Below are 23,071 nucleotides of genomic sequence, written 5' to 3' on the forward strand. Positions count from 1 at the left end.
GAACCTGTTGTGAGCACACAGTTCTGCCAGCACAGGGCTTTTCAATAAAGACTCCCCCCACCACCACCTTTTCTAGTTCAAGAGAGATTAGGAAACCTCTATCAATGACAATGTTCCTGGGTTGTTAAGGGCCTAAGTTAATATGTAACAATGACTTGGTTTGCATAGTATTTTCCCCTAAGGACCTGGACCTGACATGAGAGCAGGAACATGTCTCAGTTTGGGAACAGGTTTTCCTCCTTGCTCCTCAGCAAACCCAGAGGCCAGGCACGTATGTTCAGAACGCTGTACATGGCTGACCTGGAGAGTTTAAATCCAATAGAAAGGATCCTGGAAGAGGGAGTCATCCTGATTCCTCTGAGGTGATCTCATGGCCATGAAAGGGCAGTGGAAATCTGTCTGCCTCATAAGTAACCCTCCCAAGGCTAACTAAGGAAAGCAAGTTCAGTTGTTGTTGAAAAAAATGACACAAGTAACGTGGGATTTTCTTCTCGTGCTTTTACTGCAGCGACTGATCTCACATCTGTGTTTTCACAATGACAGCAGAGAATGCAAAGAAAGAAAATAAAAGGTTGCGCCCTTGTTCCTGCTCTCCTTTTTAACACCTGAAGTGGTGGACCACACACCTTTCATAGAGGAATGGTTTGAGCCCGTCAGTTGTGCTTCCATGTTGAATTTACCCTGTTGCCATGTCAGCATTCTAGCACAGTCTGGGTAGGTTCGTTTGGTGGGTGCCAGAGGCAACTCAAAGTAATGGTGTCAAAGAGCTTCTCCATTGATGAATTTAGTATCCAAGAGGTTACTAAAGTCCTGCAGACAGCCATGGGGCTGAAGTATCCTGCAACGGAAGCAGTTTGTTGGCCTCCGTGGGAGACTGATTCATTCTGCCCCCTCCTCTCAGGCCATGTTTGATTTTCAAATGGTGTAGGAGCCAGCCCTGCCTTCAGTAACTTGGGGATTCTTTTTTTTACTCTGTAATGCATAAAGCTTCCTGTACAATTAGAAAGTAAATTGAAACTGCAGTGTACGAGTGACAGAGATTGTCAGCCATCCGTTCACTACCACCCATCAAGTAGGGCAGTACTATAATTGACAACCCCTAACCATGTTATGTATGAAAATGATAAAAATAACTAGCCAAGGCAACTTTATGTAAGTATCTTTATGATATACACAGACAAGGGCAAAATGGGTTCTCGAAAAATATCCACTTAGATTTGCACCTAAGTGGCATTCTGAGGAGAACCTGCTCCTCCCTTGAGTGCTGTTGTGGTCTCCCTCGTCCTTTCCAGAAGCTCATCACACACACTTAAGCTGATTCAGACCTGAGCTGCAAGTTCTTAATTCTCATATCTTTTCTCAGTGGCTTGGAAACCATATGTGGGGCTTTGACACGTCACCTGTGACTCTGCTGAGCACCTTTCTCCAATTTGGCACTCAACCTTTCTCAAGAAAGTGGGTAAAGCCATAGTTCAGCAGGGCTTGTAGAAGGTCCCACTTCAAAACAGTTGCCTCTGAAAGTACTGGAGGACAGAAACATCAGGTCTGGACCTCATGCTGGAGATATGCACTAGTTCTTTCCAACAACTCTCACCATTCTTTGCAGCAACTGTGCTTTCATCCTATTTTAGAAATGTACAACAGAAAACCTTTTTTCCCTTGCCTTGAAGGCCTTTCAATAACAAGAATGGAGCCAAGTAATATGGAGGAATGTGAGTTACAAGGGTAGTGCATGCTATCAACAATGCCAGGGTGTGATGGCGTGGTTCTGTCTCATGCTCTTCCTCTGGGTGATGTATGGGCTTCCTCTGCTAGCCTCACAACTTTCTGAGATCGGTTTGGCTGAGAGGCAACCTTCATGGTATGGCTGCCAAACATACAGGATTTCTGTGGTGCTTCTTATTATCCACCAGGCTGGCCTCTAATACAGCTCAGCTGCCATATTTTCCTTTAGGCTGTGTCTTTTTTTGACTAAAGGGGTGGAAGGCTTGGCCACTTCTGATTTCTTTGGTAGTTATTACCTGGAAGCGATTTAGCTCCAATTCAAGCTGCTCTTTTGAGAATATGGATCGATCGGTGAAGTATGACCTCCATCTACTGCAGCCTTTTGACAATGGAAGAGCCGCTTAAACAATTTTTCAGGCTTCAAGGAGCCCCCATAAGTGATGTCAGCTGGCCATGCCCCCTCCCCCTCAGAAGTTACATGTCACCACTTGTGTTAACAGGCAGGTGTCAGGAGGACTGGGGTGGGGGGTGGGGGTGGAATACACCCTGCACATTTTTTAATGAGTTTCTATTTCTTTCTCCATGTTTTCTCTGCTCTTTGTGCAAGAAATCAAAACCTGTATTTTGCATCTATGATAGCGTCGTTGAATTGGAGAAGAGGGTTGATTCTCTTCGCAGGTTGAAAGTTGCACTTGATGACACATTTCCACCTCCACTCCCAAGTTGTAGGCAACTCATTTGAATTTAAAAATTAGACAGGTTGAGACGAATTAGTGTAGTTTTCTCTTAGTGCTATTCTATTTCAAAGACCCTACAGGTGTTAATTCTTTGCCATCTCCTGCTTCTGGTCTGATCTAGAGCCAAGCGTGATCTCAATCTTTCACCCACAGCAATATCCTGGAGAAGATGGTATTCTTCTCAAGCAGTGGAGCTTACAAATATACATTTTAACAGTTCTCTCTGATAATGCTGCTCAGGCAGGATTTGGTGTGGCCTGAGGCTGAGCTTTTTGTGGCCACAGTTTTGTAGTAGCGAGTTGGATCCAAGCACCTGCTGTGGCTCCTAAAGCCCCTCCAGTCTCACAATGGATGCCAGGGAGCCCAGCCCCCTATGGTTCTCCTTGCCATTGCTGAGTCTGTTCCAGAGATAGGGGGATTTAAGCCCTGCAATGTCATTTTTAAATAGTTTTTAGATTTTTGTGCAAACCTGAGGGACCCCTGAGTTTGGAGAAAAAACACCTTTTTGTTAGTGAGGGACTGGTCTATAGATTTAGATACCTGCAGATTGGCCCAATTGAGAGAGAGAGAGAGAGTGAGAGAGAGAGAGAGAGAGAGAGAGAGAGAGACTGATGTATATGATGAGCCTAGCCTATATATGGTGATGGAACTAAGGGGGGAATCACTAACATCCAGTAGGCATTTGTGGTCCCTGGGGATCCTACTTAGTAATTCGATTTTCAGAATTATGGCTAATGACTCACCACTATATGCTGTATTTCTACCAAACAGTGTATCTTTAGGTTTAAAAAAAGGTGTACTGTTGCATTTATAAAAATAATCTGTGAGTGCCATCTTTAAGACCAAGATTTTTTTTCAAGGTATAAGCAGGCACACCTCATTAGCTACAGTGAAATAGAATATGTGCACAAAAGCTTATGCCCAGAATTAAACAGTGCTGGTCTTAAAAGTGCCCCTGGGCTCAAACTTTGTTCTGCTGCTTCAGACCATCACAGCTACCCACCTGAATCTATAAGCAATCATTGTCATAAACATATATTTTGAAACTGAAGACAGCTCTGACTGAAAATCTGGATTCCTACAGCAGAGAAAGTAGGGAGGAATTGACCAAACTGGTTTTGTTAAACTTGTTGACTCCACTTCCATTATACAAGAATGAAAATTTTGACCCTTACAGTGACTAGCAAATTGTTCAGGTTCATGTTTGAGGCTAGAGCCCCTGCTGAACTGAGTAGGCAGCAAAAATCCCATTAGATCATTCCCTGAGTAGTTCTTTTTAGAGCTATTAAAGGTAATTTTCTTTGCCAGTATATTACTTTGCTCGCTGAACCACCAATTAGCCAATTAAAGCAAATGTTCTAGCATGTTAATGCATGAGGGCAATTTGACAATAATTAATATGATGTATCATTAATAAGATGCTGTAGATACCCCTGCTGCTTATCATGACTGGGGAAATCCTGCATTCCATGTCTTCTGCGTACCCAGAAGGCAGATCACTTAAGAATTCAGAATGCTCTCTCCGCTGCATTTTTCTGCCAGAGGGCTGGTTTGTGTACAGAATGCAAACAAAAAAAAGTAAATATTACATGAGATTTAGGGAGAAGGTTTATAATTGGCTGGCCCAAATTTGAGACTATCAGCCAAGGTTGCCATCCTAACCACAGCAGAAGATCCTATAGAAATAGAAGGGGCAGAATAAATAGGTTTAGAATTGGGCGGTAAAGTTTATTCCATGTTGATATTGTGGCATAATAATGGCAGATTTTAAGCACTTTCAAGATGGTTTATATCACTCTTGCTTCTTATGCTTTAATTGAGCTCCAGATTATATGTCAGAGATTGCAATCTGTGATTTGCCAGATGATGTTGATGCAAATGGTTGCACATGAGAGATTATTTTTTCCAGTGCAATTAACGTAATTTGTGGATTCACCTTCAAGATCAGCATTATGATAACTTCTTTTGTCACTTAACTGAAGTCAATTTCTTTTTAAGGGGAGAGCCCCAATGAACTACGAGAAAGAAACAAGTTCTTTCCAAGGGTAATTTGGGCAATCCAGGTCTAAATGTTAGCTGGTCACATGGCTGAAACAAGCTTTTCCTTCATGCTTCCCTCTTGTTAAAGAAAGTTATTTTCCTTGCACGTGAGAAAATCAATATATTCAAGGTCTTAACAGATCGCTGCTGCTGGGCATTCAGTTTCTAAAGTGACTGTCTGGGAAAGGTTTCTGACTGGGGCCAACACTAATACATGGGAGATCTAAGCAGATGTCTATAGGGGCCAGGATGCTTATTTGGCATTTTCATTCTCAATCTTGTCTACAGTTTACACATAACCTATGTACTGAATTTTAATTCTTGGCTGAAAAAGAGGGAATGGGACGTGGTAGAATCCTTGTTACTCACCAGGAAACCTTTTATAGGGGTGTGTCTCAAAGCACATGGAGGGAACTGAATGACCACATAACCTGATCCTGTGGGAAAGAGGCACAAAATGCTTCACTTTCTCCATGACTTTTTGGGCTGGCTGGTTGCAAAGAAGAGAGCAGAGCAGTGGGACAAGCTCTGTGTCAGTGAAGCTGAGGGCTTCTCCAAGTCCAGGATGAGCTTTTCAGCAGACGGTGGAGCCAGAGCCAAGGGCTTGTGGCTGCTTAGCAACTCTTCAGTGGTTATTCAGAGAAGCTAAGCTCTATTCCACACAGAGCTGGAGGATTTAAGCAAGGGCCACTGGTGCTGTCAAACCATGTGTGAGGAAATCATTCTTCCAAATTGAGTTTAAGCTATATTTACCTGTAAAAATTAAAACTGACAAAATTATTTATATTTACACACACATTGATATACTAATTAATAAAAGAAACAGAATTAGTCTTCTGAACTGCAGATGTAGTAGGCAGATTGAACAGGGTATGGCCCATCCTTTTAAAATGGTTTTTAAAAATTAACTATTCAGTTACCCTGAATAGAAATAGTAATAATAATAAAAAATAAACAGTGGTAGCTGTAGATAAGCTTCTAAAAAAGGTTTCTATGTATATAAAAATACGTCCATGCACAATTTTTGTCTCTATGCCACACATTCAAATGCTGATGAATTTTGTAAGGTCCTCAGTCCACTGGATTACTCGAGGTAGAATTTTTCTTCTTCAGTGTTATAAGTCTTAACAACAAGAAGGGCATGAAGGATTCATTTCATGTACCATCAGTCTCCAGGAGACAAATAGTTTAAAATACATAATCATCCTCAAAAAACCATTAAATATTCTAATGTAAGATTGATATAAGTAATTATATCCTCTACCAAAAACTGAACAGGCCTAAAGCATTTAAGAGACATGTAGAATGGCAGCGAGTCTCTTAGCCCTTTACTAAAAGGGCACTGTGGAACCCAGTATACCCTGAATAAGTCACAGCTAAAGGTCCACAGAAATAATAACTTCGGCAAAAAAGGATGATCTGGCTCCTTTTCCATTTTTGGAACTTCCTCCTAAGATGGTTCACCAGAATTTTTTATAAGTTGGATAAAGGTCTCTTTGTTTGGGCAAGCATTTGAAAAAAAATAATTTCTCAGTTAAGCTTTTTACTGGTAAACAGTTTCATTTTTATGATGGTTTGGTATGTATTTTTTGTTAAATTATCAATAGTTCAGAACTGCTTTAAGTTTCCCACTGTGCCTGGGACCAGAGAAAATAGTTAAAAATAAATGTTTTATTAAATTAAATGTTCATCCAAAATTGAGGAGCCAGGCTCCCTTAATAACGTTCTGGTCGACTTGAGGGAAACCTCCCTCCTGCTGATTGGCTGTGGCCAGCCATGCCCTACCCCAAGCACGGGGTAGCACCAAGTTGGAATACAGGTGGAGAGGCAGGACGAAGGTTGGTGACCTATGCTTATCCACATGTCATCTCTCCCGTCACCCATCACAGTTATAAAAGGACATTCATGAAAAGCAGGGAGACCTACTTGATAAATAAATAATGCTATTTATCCCAAGTATCATCCCTTTATGTAAACAAATGGTCAGAGCAGAAATACAAATTCAAAACCTTAATTTATTGTTAAGTTCTTCTTTCCTCTGTTCTTCAATTCCAGTGTTTTGCACATTAATAAATATGTTTGTTAAAAACAATCATCCAGTGTCTATTCTGCCATATTTTTTTTAAAAAATGCAAAAAAATAGGTTCTTTTGCTCCTGTGGTTAGCACAGCTGATGCTCTTGCAGTAACGGTTCTGATGAAAAACTACATCTCACTGGGGCAAAATATACATACAAATGTAAAACAGTTGCAAAAGCATTTGCACACAACTGAGTGTGGTAGGTAGATAATTATACATTCAAAACATTTTTACACAAAAATTTCACACCCCATGAAAGCAATTTTTTTTAAAGAGCCAGACTCTTTCTCTCCCTCATCAAAAAGGCTTTCTGATTTTTAAAAAAACCTTTTAAAACGTTAAAAATATTTATTTTGTTAAAAATCAATTATATTATTATTTTTATTTTTTTAATGTTTAAAATTATATCTGCGTGTAATTTCTTAATGCTGGGTTCACTGGTGAGATTGTGCCCAAAGATAAACACATTTAAGTTCCATTGACCTTGAAGGCAATAATTTAAGTACATGTGCCACAATGTAATGGAAATAAATGTGACTTAAAGAGATTTATTTGTCTGGATCTTATACACTGAGCTCAAGCCCCGTTTGCTGGAAAAATGACTGAATTGAAGACAAGATTACATGACTTCTGAGATTCAGTATAAATGTAATGCAATATTACTGTACAAACTTAGACGGTGAACAAATCCACAAGATTTTCCATATACTATAACTGCACCAGTCATTGTTTTGAGGAAGTTTGGGATACATCTAGGTGGTGGTCTTGCTTAACAATTACTGGGTGTACATAGAGAGAACCAAACAAGCCCCACTTGATTTCACAATTTCTTCCTCAGCAAATGCTAATTCTGTAGTGCAAAAAAGGCACTGCATGACCAGAGGTTTCCTGAGTTTAATACAAAGGCCTTATTTAGTTGCCAACAGATATTTAGTTGCCGACAGATATATACTAATGGTTATATCAAGCAAAAAGTACATCTGTGTGATTTGAAATTATTTGAATTAGCTGAAACATGATTTGTATTAGATTTAAAATGGCCTTTCCCCCTGGTCATTTAAATCACGATCGAAATGTGCTTAATTTAAATCAAGCCACCCTGCTTATAAAACCTGTGCTTACTGTCAGGTGTTATTTCATTTGCTGTAGAAGAACTCCTGAAGCACATTTGGTCTGAACCTGCTTATTCCCTGAGCCCAACAACACATTATGGCAGCCATGGGCTCATCTTGTGGCCACCAGCATTTTAGGGGGAAATTAGCCATTTAAAAATTGGGGCCGTGACTGCAGCACCACCAGTAAGTCTTGTTTCTCTTCCGCACCTTTTTAAACTACTGAAACAACCCCTAACAACGGGATTCATGGCTGCTGTAACATGTTTGTCTCTCTCACACAGACTAGGGATGGGCACAAACCACATGATGAAACTGGTTTTCAGGCTGTGGTCCCTCTCAATGAGGTTTGCAGTGGCACAAACTGGTTTGGTTAATGGGCAAACCTCCTGGTTGGGGTCATTGTTTGACCATGCACAAACTACATTTTCCCAGTTTGCGCTCATCCCACCTGAAGGAAGAGACAATTCTGCACAGTATATGCTGTTTAACCCATGCTAGAAAGACTAATAACAAACAGTGTTTCAGAAGCAAAAGAACACGATCCATTGGACATTTCTCTTGCACCTAGTCCAGAACAGGAGAAGGGAATCAAGGGGCCAGAGATGGCTGCTGCTCTGCCAACACATTGAACTTTACTGAGGTTCTGCAAAATTATCTTTAGGAACTTGCTTGAATTCTCTATCATTCCATTTTTAAGGCCTGTGAAAACTCAACTTTTGGGGGAAGGTAGGCTCTGGCTCTAGATAAAGATTCCTGGTTACTTTTATTGCAATTAGCTGATATGACTACAGTTCGGGAATTATTCCCACAGACAAGTGTTGAGATTCCTCACAAAAAAAGTGAAGTTGCAATGGAATTGTTTATAGTTGGGCTTTAGAGCTTCAGAGGAAAAGGGGATCTTGTAGCCCACTTTGAACCACTCACAGGGAAAAGCAGGAAAGCTTCCCACCTATTTCAATACAACCAAAGGGATAAAAATCACTTTTCTTCTTTTGTCTCTTTACTGCAATTAAGTTGGGGGTGAAAAGGTTTGACCTGAGAGGGGCTTTCTCAAAAGCAGATAACATTATGCAGCAGATCTCCACTCACAGTGGTTTCCTCCCTCTAGTGCCTTTTCCTGATGGGAAAAATTAAATTGCTGCAATACATACACTAAGAATACAAGCTAGGCCAGCAACCTTACCCTCATATTGTAGATTTGATGAGTAGGGGATATGAAGAGGAGAAGGCACGAAATCTAAAAGGATAATGGCTTGCTCAGTGAGCTTATAGCTAAGAAGAATTCGGAGCAGACTTCCTAGCTCACACCTTGCAGAATTTATGCTATTCATGGCTGATTCCACACAAGTGGTAAAGGCCGGGATGGTGTCTATATGAATCTGGGGTGAATCCCTATGTTTATATGATGCTGCTACCAGGCTGCGATCCTCCTGGGCCTGATGCAGATCAGGCCCCAGAAGCCCCGTGCTAAGGGAACATGGATTCTTCCATGTTCCCTTTTGGTGTTGTGGGGGCCATTAGGACAGGAAGAGATGGGCCTGGAAGGCCTCCCTGCCTTACGGAGGCCTGCAGGGGAAAAACAATGTCCTGGATGGCTTTGCGGCTCATCCTGGCGCCACAGGGTGGTTTTGTTTAGTTTGTAGGGCATTGTTTGTTTAGTTTGCAGGACGGTGGGATTGTGTAGAATGCAGTCCCACTGTCCAGCAAACTACAAAACACCCCCGCCACCACCCCATGCGGCAGAACCTACCTGCAGCCACCGCGTTACCTGGGAGGACTCCTTTCAGTGGGACACTGGGTCTCCCACTGAAATGTGTTCCCCGCAGGACACATTTCCACACAGGACATGATCTGGCACTGAAATATGTCCACTGTGGGGATTCTGCATGCTGCGGAGCATGCAGCTCTGCAGCTCTGTACCGACGGCAGTCCAGACTGGCGCTGCTGGTACAGAATCGCCCCCTATGTGCCTTAGTATAACTTTGGTTCATAACAAAGGGGCTTGAATAGGCGAAATTCCAGATGGACTATGTCCAGAAGGTGAAGGACTCACAGTCAAACCAGAAGGCATCCTCTGCAGAAGTAAATATTTACATTTCCCAGGCCTCCTTTGTAAAAAGCCCAGAAAGAGAAGAAGTTGCCAGCTATTTGGTTCAAATTTTTGTGTTTGCCTCACAAGAGAAAGATTTCGTTTAATTGAAAGCCCTTCATGAATGGCTGCTAAAGCCTTAGGAACTGAACTGAAGTTCCTTTAGACTTTTTTTTTTACTCTGCTTTGACATAGAAATAATCTGAATGTCCACAGAAAATAATCATGCAGATTGGCAGAAAAGTTGGAGATAAAAGCTAGTGGGTGGCCAGCATCCATAGTTACACAAACTTTACTCTGAACATGAAATGCTGTTGCAAAATATAATTTATAATCAGAGTAATTTCTATACTCAGGTAGACAGGGGGTGAATTCCACAGCACAAGTAAAATATCTGTATGCAGATGAAGGCTGGGAAAGGCCTGATTTGCCTTAGAAATCACCCATGGATTTTTGTTTGGCTGGTTGTATTGAAGATTAAAAGAAACAACAACAACTATTCCTGACCAAATCTGCTTATGAAGGTCGATACTGAAGGTCACACAGTGGGCTTTTCTAAACCGACGTGCTATGCAGAGTGACGCCTTTCTGTAGGCTTCTATGGACTTAGAAGGGCACCACTCTGCTTAAAGTTGCCCTGTGCATCACTTACTTGGTTGGGCTTCATGCAGATACTGATTGTGCCTTTTGTTTCTTCTCTTCCTCTCAATGCCAAGTTCAAGTACACTTGTGCTATTCTTTTTTAATATAAAAAATACCAAAGCTCTTTCACAATTGCTCTCTTGCTATCAAATGTAAGAAAATCAACATATATGTGAATGTACAAAGCAAAAACCTTACTTTTTTCAGAATCACCATACAAAATATATAAAATTATCTACAGCTATATATATATATTTATATATATATATTTATATCAAAATGATGGTAGTTTAAGACAAAGTGTCCACCACAAATTGGTGCAGAAGCTGGCAAAGGAATTAAAAGGGCACTTGGTGGTGATAACTCCTTTCTCCTGAGTTCAATGATCCTGGTGTCATCTGAACAAAACCCCAAATGTATCTTTCAGATGGGGAGATTGAGGGGCGGGGGCTTGCTGATGGGATGCTAAGAACAAGTCAATCATTGGTATGGACTGGCCCACTCTGCAGCCCTTGCAGCATTGCTATGGCTCTGTCCGCTTTTCCAAATGGAAGTCTTCTGCCAAAATGCGTCCCCATCATTGTCTGTGTGTTTTGGCACCACTTGCATAGGCAGGCAGGCACTTGAGTGTGCTGCAAGTCAATCTAACATGGTCCTCCTAGGAAACGGGGAGCATCGACGTATGCCATGATGTGAAACTTGCCCCAGATGCAACATCCTTGGTATCCTCATGATGCAGTAAAGAATGTGTCGAAATTGAGAGGTCCCAAGCAAGCAACGTTCCAGCGGAGTATTCCCAAGGTGCAACGGTTGTCATAATTTCCTGATGATTCAAATTGAAGTTTCGTTACTGCCTCTGTTCGTGAGAAGAAGTAACCATGCAATTGAGGGTTAGAGGCCGAAAATTCCAAGCAAACCTGTCCTGGTCATTTTAGTACATGATCATGCAGGGGCACAGCCATGCGTTTTCAGACAAAGCTTCCTACAAAGAGGCTCATCTTTGTTGCAGTGAGAAGGTCACTAAAGTGCTGAAAAGCACTGAAGGATCATGAATAGAATTGGGATTCAAAAACTGCAATGGTCATTAAGTGTTTGGCTGGAATAGGGAAAGGATTTTGGCCTTAGTAATACCTAAGTTCAAAGGGTACCAGCTGGCCTTCACAGAACTTACATACTTCCGCCTAGGCTCAGCTACCTCCTTGCTGAACTAGATGATGTGTTGGAAACCTGCAAAAATGGCTCTCCAGATGTTTCTGCTTGTACTTAAAAGCAGCCCCGAATGGATTAGGAGCTGGGTCAGGGTTGTGGCCAGGAGTATTTTAAACTAGCCACCCAGTATATATGTGATTCAGTCCTTACTTATAATTAACTTCAGCTGCACAAGGGGCCATATGGAATCTGTATAATATATCGGGGATGTATTTCAAACATTTTCCTGAAGACTTTCCCTCCTCCACCCAAAATCACCAGCATATTAAAAATGCAGGTACATTACTCTTGGCCTACTCTGAAATCTTGAGCTGCACCCATATGGATGGAAAGAACCACCACTTCCTAGCACTTTTATGCTTCTCACCTCAGAGCAATGACAGGGCAAGAATCTTGCCAAGCCTCCCTGAAGCATGGCCACTCCCACCCCAAGAGCTGAGTCACAACAACTCAGTTGATAAAAACTCCTGTTAGTGTTTAAAGGGGATGGGATGCTGGAGTTTATTGCGCCCACTTAGAAGTAGCACTAAGCTCCACCCCCTCCTTAGACTGGCTTTGGGCAGGGGCTTCACACTGAGGCTCTGCTTGCAGTCCCTGCACTGTTTCCTCTTTAATTCAGAGCAAAGGAGATTTTTCTTTGTTTTGTTTTAAAGAGGAAAGCCCCAGATGTCCCATTTCAAACTCATATAGAGCACAACGTCTTGTGGAAGCTTCCCAGGAAAGCAGGGGCATGTTGCATCTGACCCAGGGAAAAATTAACGGAAACAAAGGATATTTGTAAGTTATAATTGGAGGTGGACAATCAGATATCCTTATGTACGTTTGGGATGATTGACTCAATAATGGTTCAAGAGGGGCAGGCTTAAAACTTGCACAGGTTAACTGCAACAAAGCGAGGTCATAGCTGTAGCGATGATGTGGTGCAATGGCATTTTTTGAGCTGCAATTACTTGCAGAGAAGATTAAAAGTGCTAAACCTGTGCAAACTAGAACAGCAAATATTAGGAAGCTGAGAGGGGTAGCTAGCTGGCACTCACTCAGAATCAGAGGTCTCTCCTGTTACTGTTCCCACGTGGACACTCATGGCCAATCCATTAATTTGCTCGGGAACCTGATCTCGTCTTGGGTTTTTGATTGTAACCCCGGAATCTGATGTGCAGCGAACTCCGTTGTTTGTCCCAATAGGAGTTGTTTTAGAGGAGAGAGTAGTTTGATTATAATCTGACAGTTTTTCCCGTAGACGATTCTTCATGTTTTTGTCAACTAATGGAGGAGGGTAGGTGACTTTATTTTTCAGTATGCCTAAGTTGGAAAGAAAAAGAAAGAGCTGAAATTTGTTTTTAGGTAACAAAGCCCATATTCACTAACAAGGCTGTTCTTCATGTACTAATAGTTATGAAATAAGAAACAAGAAAACTACAGCTCTGTAATTTCTGTGGTTGTCAGCAGAGATGACCGATACTTACCACGATGCTGTTATAGCTACAGGACAAAGCAGTCTAAATGGGAATGACGTCAGGACCCAAGTTGGATCCTTTTCTACTTTGGAGTACAAATTATAAATAACAAGGTTTGAGGGATAAAAGAAAAGCTTAGCAAGTCATCTGAACTCTTGGGAATCCAACAAAGCCCTTCGGCTAAGTACTTTGAGGACTAGTCAGACACTAGGCAAAAGCAAACTTGGTCTTGCCATTAGGTTAACATTCAACAGGGAGCTGCAGTTGTCCCAGCTCCTGTAAATGAAGAAAATAAAATGGCGTAGGGGCGAAAAATAAATATATTTCAAATCAACTCCTCTGATGTTTCTGTTTATGTCATCAACAAAAAAAATTCCAAAAAGTAAATATCTTTTCCAGCACCAGGGTTGCATAAAGGGAGATGAGATTGGTGGTAAATTGTGACTCCCCTGACCAGCCAGTGCACCTAAACCTCTGTGAGGAATTACTCATAGTAGAGGCAGAGGGTTTGTGAGGCAGTCATACTTCCTGTCCTATTTCTGCATGGAAAATGCACTTCTAGTCTGTTTCTCTCTCACCCCACCCCCAGGTCTTGCATGAAGGAGCTACAATCTCCTGGGAGCTGAACTTGGTGACACTCCCTGTTTTTTTTTAGTGTAATGCAACTTCTTGTTACCCTTCCTTTGTTCCGGCTGCTGGTTGTTCTGCTGGGCTAGTGGCTTGTTCTCTTTCTGCTGCCCCTCATTTTCTTTGTCATGCAGGACCTCACTGCTGTGGTTTGCTTGGTTTTCCTGGTGGAGCTCCACGTTCACTTTGGTCTCCACTTTGAGCTTTTGCTTGGCAGCTGGCTCCTCACCATCACTTGCTGTGATGCCTTCTGCTGGCCAATAGGGCTTCACATGGTTGGGGACAGAATCAACTGCAGGGTACAACAAAAAACAAAGGGGGGGGGAGGAGTAAGACATCAGCTGGGAAACTTCAAGAGTGTCCTCCATAGCTTCTTGTACTCTCGGCAGCATTTCCCAGCAACTATTTTTGACAGAAATAAAATTAATCGAACTGTTTTCAATCATTCAATAATCAACGTCATCCAGTGCAAAAATGTCTTATATCACTCAGGCTAAACTTCTTGGTTCAAACACAAATTGTGCATAAACTCACAAGGTGGCCCTTGTCTTCTTTCCCTATTTTCTCTAGCTTTCTAGAAACCTGCATTCTACAAAGGCCGAGTGTAAACCTAGGAATGCTTTTTGAGAAGTTCTATCTATCTTTATATACATTTATATCGCCCTCCCAAGGCATCCTTTGCATAGTACTGTACCTATCATGTGCCAGCACCCCCCCCACACACCATATGGTATTTTGTGTATGTGTTATGTGCCTTCAAGTTGCTTCCGACTAATGCTGACCCTGCTCTGCCACTTTCTGCTTTAACCTTCATCAGTAGCCATTTCAAGCCTTCCATGTTTTCTGCTGCTAATATGATGCTGTCTGCATTTTTCAGTTTGTTAATATTCTTTCCACCAATTTTAACTCTGTCTTTGTCTAAATCTGATTTGGCTTTCCTTACATGTTATGCGTACAGAACATATGCCGTATATCCTTGTCTGACATCCTCCTAAATACTCTCCAGGATTCTTACTTCTCAAGCAACAAAATTAAACATTTCAGCACACACAATGCACTCATGCAAACATCAAATTCTTGTTTGTGTTCCGGGATCAGCAAATAATTCCCAAGGATAATTCCTAATAGTAGATCAGTTTTTTAAAGCCTGTGAATTAAGAAGCTTTCTTTTATCTCCAGTTATATGTAAATGAAACAAAAATGTTACATTGGCTTGAGTTCACTGAAGGATTTCTGTGTGCACCAGGGAGTGGGGAGATTTCTGTCAAATTCCCCCTTCCACAGCAGACCTCCAGCTCCCCTCCATGCTGTTCCTGGGTGTCCCTTGACACAAGGAGCAGCATTATGGGGCACTTTGGGCTGCAGCAGGTATGGGGAGACAGTGTGTGGCTGGCAATCCCTTCTATCCACAGAAACCACCTGGTGAATCCAGGACTTTGCACATCAGTTTAGAGCTGGATAAAGTGACCCAAAAAAGTTACAAATAATTCTAATAAACAAAATTCAACCTCTGTTATATGAGGGAGAAGAGGAATTGTTGTTTCCTTTGGTGAAGCCAGTCTATCACCTTCTCTTGTACAGAGGGACAATTCTCTGTACCATGATACTCCCTGAAGTACACTGTATCAACATTCTTGGTTCTTTCTGAGTCCATGCACACAGCAAGTGCTATGGCTCAGACTGTCACCCTTGTACCTTTGGGAGTGCTGTGCAGGGGACCCCGGTCATTGTTCTTTCCAGAGTTCCATTTCTTCTCTGTTTCCATAACATCATCTTCACTGTCTGATGAGTGGGAGGAGGCGTATGAGCTGCTGTGTTCATCAAGGGACAACTCACTGTCAGAGTCGGAATCATGCTCTGCGGACATAAAGAAATTGTTAGCAATGGGTGCCCTGAATGAATGGTGGGAACTAAAATCAAGAGGTACTGTTGACTTTCAGATAGTAATATGCACCAGTGGGTATTTCATGACATGCAACAACAGAGTCATGTAAGATTGCCATGAAGAATTCGAAGCATGAGAATTCTCCATCTTTTATGCACTTTGAATCATAATCTCAGTGACTCAGTATGGATATAAGGATTTGAAAGCCCATAAGTACACAGATCAAATCTGTACCTAAAAAAAAGGGAGATGATCACATGGTACATGTATTGCCCTTTCAACACACTTTTATCGTATGTGTGTGCTGTACAGCCTTCTCCAGCAAATGTGACCCTGTACAGTAGGCTTCTATACATGGTCCTTGTGGCTTCACTACTGTGAACACCACTTGTAGTCATATCCCAACTTAGCTCGGGTGCAAAATGGAGCCCAGATCTTTCTTCAGAACCTACTCGATAGTATGTATAAATCACATGAACATTCTTTTTATGAGCCCTTTGTGTATCTATATAAATATTTAAATATATATTAAAAAGTGGTTGGAGTGGAGCAAAGCCTGTTTCTTAGATAATAATAATCTTTGGTCTGATTTTGTTGTGTTTGTTTTGTTAGCTGCCTTGGTGGCACTTGTAAGTGCAGAAAAGCAAGATATACATTTTGTAAAAATCATAAGGCTTATCAGAAATCTCTCTTACCATTGGATTTTGAGGGTTTTCTGTGGAAGATGGAGGAATCACCGTCGACATGACTAGCCCTTGCTTGGCTTGATGAAACACTGAGCTTCTGTGCAGCTTCATCTCTAAAAAGACCTTTCCAAAGTCAGTATATTGATGGGTGAACTATCAACAGCAGCATGCCTGAATTTCTAGTACACAATATCAGACATAATATTCGGCTTGTGATGTTAGTGCCACCAATGTCATAAGCATTCAATCGACATTTGCTTCATGTGGGCCAATTCAATTCCATAGCAATGACAAACAAGCAAAGATCTTACTGTACAAAACCAATTTGGAGAGCTGTGAGACAGGGACAACTTAAGCAGAAAACTTGATGCAGAAATTACAATGAAGGCATTATTTTTGTCATTTGCAAAAGCAACACAAAGAGAAAAGAAAAGGCCAGAAAGCCATGCACCACCACCAGATTACCTGAGGATATAAGCAAGGTAGCTATTGTGACTCTTGGCTGACCTGACGGTGCTTTCTAGGGAGACAGTGGATTCCCCAAGAGTGGTGCGATACATATTTGGCTCCTCTATATATGTATCATTACAGTTCAGGGACCGCTGAGAGGGGGAGGAAAAGCATAATAACAAATCTTAGCCAATAAACCAGCCTATTTTAAAAGAAACTACTCAGCAGGTGATCAAGAAGCATAATCTTACAGCTAAACCTTATATACAGCATACAATCAAACTATAGCTATACTTTTTCCAGCCATGCAAAGGGTGTGCATTGGTGCATGGGAAGGGGATGCATGATTTACTACTCTGCTGGAGTAAAAGACCCCTCTCCCGATTTTCTCCCTCCTTCCTTCCTCTGGGCATTGAATAGATGCAGGAGGGGAGATGACATTTGTTGGGAGTGCTCTGTTGCTGGAAACATAACATTAAAATAGCAACAAAAAGGAAGTTTTTTGTATCTAAGAGACCTTCTGGTATGATCACTGCTGATACTAATGCAAAATGTTTTAAGAATCACATATATTACACACAAGAAGTCATTACAGGGTCCTTTTAAAAGAAGTAACTCCTGAAAGTAACCAGACGCTTATATTTCCTCACTTCTGGAGGCCAACTGCACAAATGGATATTGTTAAAATGAAGTAGGAAAATTATGGGATATACAACTTACAATTAACACCCCAACTGCATTTGTGAAAATTCTCCAGTCTCAAAAATGAATGGCTAAGGACACAAAGGCCTGAAGAGCTTCCTGTTTTGTATTGAAAAGCCAAGATGTATTTCTGAGCCTTGGCAAAAATGCCAGATACAATTTGGCATGGGCAAATGTATCAGCATGTAACACAACTAGAAGAATATTGAAGGAAATTCCTTTGCAATCTGGCTTCTTACGGTTAATAAAGTTGCTCTTGTTGTTGTAGAATCATCTGGGAGTGGCTTCTTTCCAGTGAAAGTGTTCTTCAAATGTTTCCTGACTTCTTTATTGAAGATGCAGTGGAAGAAAAAGATGAACAGCCCCTAGATTTTTTTTTTGAGAGTAGAGCAAGAATAGGGAGGGGGAAGGGGAAATATAGAATACAAGGTAAGGTTTTATCCCTACGTTGTAAAAAGATCAACTCTGGTTTCCTTCCAAGTTGCTGGTTTTACAGTGGCTTTGTGGTATATGATTAAAACAGACCCAACTAGCTCTTCCCAGTCCCACTATTCGCCAAGACTGCCACAGAGATGACTGAGGAAATTTGCACAGGCTGCACATGGGGGGGGGGGGTGTGACTTGCATGGACTATAATGAACGCTATGCGCCCTTAAAGTCTGGGAACCAGCCAAATAGTGACCTATCTTCTATAATTTGACTCAGATGAAGGTTTACTAGCTCCTGTTCAAAATATCAGGTTGTTTATGGAGGGAATTTTTGTTGGAGCAGCTTCCCATTGGTTACCCTTGACACCTTAACCATCCACCTCCAGACTTATTTATTTATTCATTATATTTATATACCACCATCCCCATGTTCTCAGGGTGCTTTACATAGAGCAGGAACAATACAGATAACTCAATAATTGTGACAATGATAATACAATGGTAACAGTAGACAGAGCCTCTTGTGGCGCAGAGTGGTAAGGCAATAGACATGCAGCCTGAAGCTCTGCCCATGAGGCTGGGAGTTCGACCCCAGCAGCCGGCTCAAGGTTGACTCAGCCTTCCATCCTTCCGAGGTCAGAAAAAATCAGTACCCAGCTTGCTGGGGGGTAAACGGTAATGACTGGGGAAGGCACTGGCAAACCACCCCGTATTGAGTCTGCCAAGAAAACGCTAGAGGGCGTCACCCCAAGGGTCAGACATGACCCAGTGCTTGCACAGGGGATACCTTTACCTTTTTAACAGTAGACAATATATTAGAATAGTACAACAACGGTTACTGAAAGTTTTTTGATATGGCCCAAGAGGGCTCAGGAAGTTTTATTCATTTGTAATAACATCTGTATTCCATCCTTCCCTGGTGGCTCAGGGTGAATCTTTTAAGAAGAACTGGGTTTTGGTACCTCACTTTTTACTTCCCAAAGGAGTGTCAAAGCACTTTACAATTGCCTTCCCTTATCCCACAACAGACATCCTGTGAGGTGGGTGAGGTTGAGAGAAAACTGTGACTGGTCCAGGGTCACCCAGCTGGCTGTATGTGGAGAAGTGGAGAATCAAACTCGATTCTCCAGATTAGAGGCCACTGCTGTTAACCACTATACCAAGCTGGCTCTCTTTTGCCTTTAAATGATACTCAAAGGTTTTATAGTCAAGGGTATAGGTTAACAAAAGGCCTTCTTGGGCAACAGGAGATAAATGATATGCCATAAATATAGAGTTTTCTAATTTACCTGTAAACAACTGAAGATGGCAAAGAGGTAGTGGAATGTCATGACGTCACTGTTGACTGCCATCAGCCCCAGTAACCAGGTAGCACTTATCAAGAGAAGCAGCAGGAAAGCTGTACGCAGTACGGAGCTAGATAAAAACATACCCTTATTTTTAGTGGGTCCATTTTATATTGCAGTCCCTGGCACAAACCTTCCCATTTTCAGCCCACCAAGCATTCAAAAAGAACAGAAATCTAGACTAAAAAGTACAAAACTAAATGCTAGCTTTCTTTATTTTATTTATTCATATTTATATACCGTCCTCCCCAAATGCTCAAAGCAGTTTACATATAACTGAAACTACATGAAACCATACATACAATAACATTAATATTATTAATTGATAAACCGGGTGACAGTATAACATAACAGTGTATCATAATATAAACAATGGTAATTCGAACAGGTCCAGGAGTCTTAGTGGGTTTCTGAGGGGATGGGGGGAGCAAGGGCCCTGCAGATGTTGGTTGGTTCTCACAGATTATGGCTATGTGACCTTTGCAAAATTCCTTCATTTACCCACCAAACGTTACCACGTCTTGTTCTCTCCAGCTTGTCTTGTTCCATTGTCAGAGAGAGAGAATATAAATGTGTGAGAGAAACAGCAGCCCCTGGGAGTGTAGCAGTTTGCTTTCTTTGCCCTTCTGTTTGTTCTCCCTGTCTGTATCACCAGAAATCACCAATATTTGCATTCTTGCATGCTGTTAGTGAATTTGAAAGATACTCCACTGTATAATATTGTGGCCCAGGGTGGTAAAGCAGCAGACATGCTGTCTGAAGCTCTGACCATGAGGCTGGGAGTTCAATCCCAGCAGCCAGCTCAAGGTCGACTCAGCCTTCCATCCTTCCGAGGTCGGTAAAATGAGTACCCAGCTTGCTGGGGGGTAAAACAGTAATGACTAGGGAAGGGAATGGCAAACCACCCTGTATTGAGTCTGGCAAGAAAACGCTAGAGGGCGTCACCCCAAGGGTCAGACATGACTTGGTGCTTGCACACCTTTACCTTTTACCACTGTATAGTATAAGGTGACCAGGTTGTCCCACTTTTGGAGGGACATCTGGGGGCACCTGGCAAATTGTACTGATGTTGAAATTAAAAAATATACATTACAATACTATTTTTGCGTTCTATGAAAATTTTTGTTGTTCCATATAGACCAAATGTTTTAATCAAGACCCCCCCCCCCCCGGTCAATGGTATCCTGCTTTACCAATGTTAAAATCTGGTCACCTTAGTATAGTATCACTCACTGCCTTCCAACAGTGAGCATGATGTAAATACTAGCCTTTAATTAACTCAAAGACAGTGAGACAAATTTCTAGACTGGACAAGTAAAAACGATGTTAAACTGTTTGCTTATGTCCCAGAGCAACTATGCTGCCAAAGGAAGCACAATCGTCAACTTTCACCAGAAAGCCTTATGCCTCCTTTTAGCATGTAAACTACTGTAACAATGCCATGAATAAAAATGTGTTCCCCTTGGGATCACATAATATAAAGGTGAAAGAAATTACAAAGCTAGGGAGAAACACTCAACTAAGATTGTGGACAATCCTAAGCAACTCTACCCAGAAGTAAGTTCCAAGTAAGATTTAAAGTAAGTAAATGGTCCTCGCTCCCCAGAAAGTGCTCTTAGGGCTGAAGTTGAACAGTGCAGACCTAAACAGAGTTACACCCTTCTAGGCCAAGTTATACCCAGAAAGGTGTTGCTTTTCTTAGAACTGCACTGTTAAGTGCCCTCTCCTTCCACAAGCAAGTCTTGCTATCATAAGGACATATGAAGAGCCCTGCTGGATCAGACCAGCGGTTCATCTAGTCCAGCATCCTGTTTCGCATAGTGGCCAATCAGTTCCTCTGCATGGCCAACAACAGGGTGAGGAGGATGAGTCCTTCCCCTGATGTTGCCTCCTGGCTCTGGGATTCAGAGGTCTGTTATCTGTTCACAATAGCAGAGGATGAAGTGAAAAGAGAGACTGTGGCTGTGGCTCAGTGGAAAAGCCCCTGCTTCTCCAGCATCTCCAGATAAAAGGACAAGGCACCTGAGAGATGCTGCTGGTCTGAGCAGACAATACTGGCCTTGGCAGACTGATGGTCAGACTCAGTATCAGGCAGCTTCATGTGTAGTCAACAATCAAAGTTCTTTTGAAAAGGGGCCAAACTGTGACACAGGAGCCATTCCACTTGGCAGACATGATTTCCGTGTGTGATCACTGCTTAGGAGCATTTCCTATCAGCTCTGGCTACAAACTTACATGACTCCAGTTTTCTCCAATGAACGCTGCCTTCGTCTGCAAGATGCTTTCACTGCCAGTATGAAGATTACAATGTTGATCTTGAAGAGAGGGGGGAAAAAAAGGATAGCTCAAAATAACATTTAGATTTGATTTTCCTCTGTCAATTCACCAAATTGCCCTCAAGTCTGCAAAGATGAGGGTTCCCTTTGCCTTCTTAATTCGAGCCACTGAATCAGCTAAAAGCTGTGTTGAGGATCTGCCCTGTAGAAAAAAGGCCTCCTAAAGCAACCATAAGGTTAAGCTTAATCAACAGGCTGAATTAGAAAAGAAAACCTTGCAGCTGGTACTTATGTGAACCAGCTGTCATAGGGATGGTTATCAAGATTTTTAACACTGGCCAGGAGGCAGGGGGCAAGCCTATTTTTTCGTTAGCAGTCGATAGCACAAAATGCTTGCTTTGTTTGCAGCAATGGCTGCCCTCACACCTTTTCATAAGTCCCAGTGCAGTTACTAAGATTTATTACAGTTTCAAGATTAATTATCACTGGTAACATGACTCTTTGATTTGTTGGGAGGAGCATGCCAAACACGAATTTGGAGACTGTCAATAGGCCAGATTGCATGACAGTAGTCATTTCAGTTCTGCAAGTCACCTCTGCAATACTTACAACCACAACAATCACAATGGGTCCTGCGAAGCTCCAGATGAGGGTGTCATGAACAGAAAGCCAGCAGAAATCTGGGTTCCCATAGCCCTTTGGATCCAGACCCACTGCAAGGCCTATAGCACAACACACAAGGGGGGGGGGATTCCCTAATTATGGACCCGACAACCAGTATTCAAGATTCATATTCCAAATCCTTACAAAGTATATTGCATAACCATCATGTAAAAGGTATGGCCTTTCCTTCTTGAAAGAGCTGCCACCTAGTAGAAAAAAACTAACCATTGAGTATTGTGCAAAAGACTATTAAAATACAGCAATGCATTCGCAGACTTCGCCTGTATACGCAGTTCGCATTAAACTATGACAAAACATCTGATTTAAATATGAGCTGGCAGAAAATGAACTTTTTTCAGTCTCTGTATTTTACCTTATTAATATTTTACTAAATCAAAACGAGGCACCCTTTTTTTTGCCTTTAGGCAGGTAGTTCACAACTTATAAAATTCAACAGGAATGAGTTACATATTTCTCAGGCTTGTGTTAAGACCAATTCAAAATGTTACATTAAAAAGGTGGATCCCAGCATTATTCCCAGCCCCAACCATTTTAAGGGACAATGTGGAATCTTAATTAAATACACAAAATAAAATAAATTTGTCCAAAAGAACACAGCAAACATGCCTCCAGGTGCTTAAATTGGCCTAGGTTTCTGATCATACCATTATCTGATGCCTTCTGACTCAAGAACACCTTTCAAATACATAGTTTGTTTGTTTATTTATTTATTTATACCTAGATTTCTATATCACCGTTTCCAATTGGGCTCATGGCGGTTTACAATAATAAAAAGATAAAAACATAACAAACCCCCCATAATTCCCTTAATTACTTACTATTACTGCTAAAAGGTGGCAGGTGAAAAACCACTAGCTACTCAACTCTTCGTCCAGCCAGGGAGCCAATTTCCTT

General features: G+C 41.7%; 1 protein-coding gene across 3 annotated transcripts in view; it reads right to left on the bottom strand.

Annotated features, from left to right (window-relative positions):
• Positions 1–8,695: 8,695 nt before the first annotated feature.
• Positions 8,696–23,071, bottom strand: part of CELSR1 (cadherin EGF LAG seven-pass G-type receptor 1) — a 184,023-nt gene continuing 169,647 nt past the window's right edge. Inside the window, exons 26-35 of one of the 3 annotated variants that reach the window (XM_077338234.1) lie at positions 22,103–22,215; positions 21,453–21,532; positions 19,161–19,287; positions 17,683–17,808; positions 16,799–16,893; positions 16,301–16,404; positions 15,416–15,577; positions 13,770–14,012; positions 12,674–12,938; positions 8,696–11,283 (exon numbers count right to left, since the gene is read on the bottom strand). In XM_077338234.1, the coding sequence (XP_077194349.1) occupies positions 11,259–11,283; positions 12,674–12,938; positions 13,770–14,012; positions 15,416–15,577; positions 16,301–16,404; positions 16,799–16,893; positions 17,683–17,808; positions 19,161–19,287; positions 21,453–21,532; positions 22,103–22,215 (1,340 nt within the window). In that variant the 3' untranslated portion in view covers positions 8,696–11,258. Of the gene's footprint in view, positions 11,284–12,673; positions 12,939–13,769; positions 14,013–15,415; positions 15,578–16,300; positions 16,405–16,756; positions 16,894–17,682; positions 17,809–19,160; positions 19,288–21,452; positions 21,533–22,102; positions 22,216–23,071 lie in introns of all 3 variants that reach the window. The other 2 variants (XM_077338233.1, XM_077338232.1) reach the window with 2 other exon arrangements.

Source organism: Paroedura picta, chromosome 5 (genome assembly GCF_049243985.1).
Source record: "Paroedura picta isolate Pp20150507F chromosome 5, Ppicta_v3.0, whole genome shotgun sequence".
Classification (NCBI taxonomy): domain Eukaryota; kingdom Metazoa; phylum Chordata; class Lepidosauria; order Squamata; family Gekkonidae; genus Paroedura; species Paroedura picta.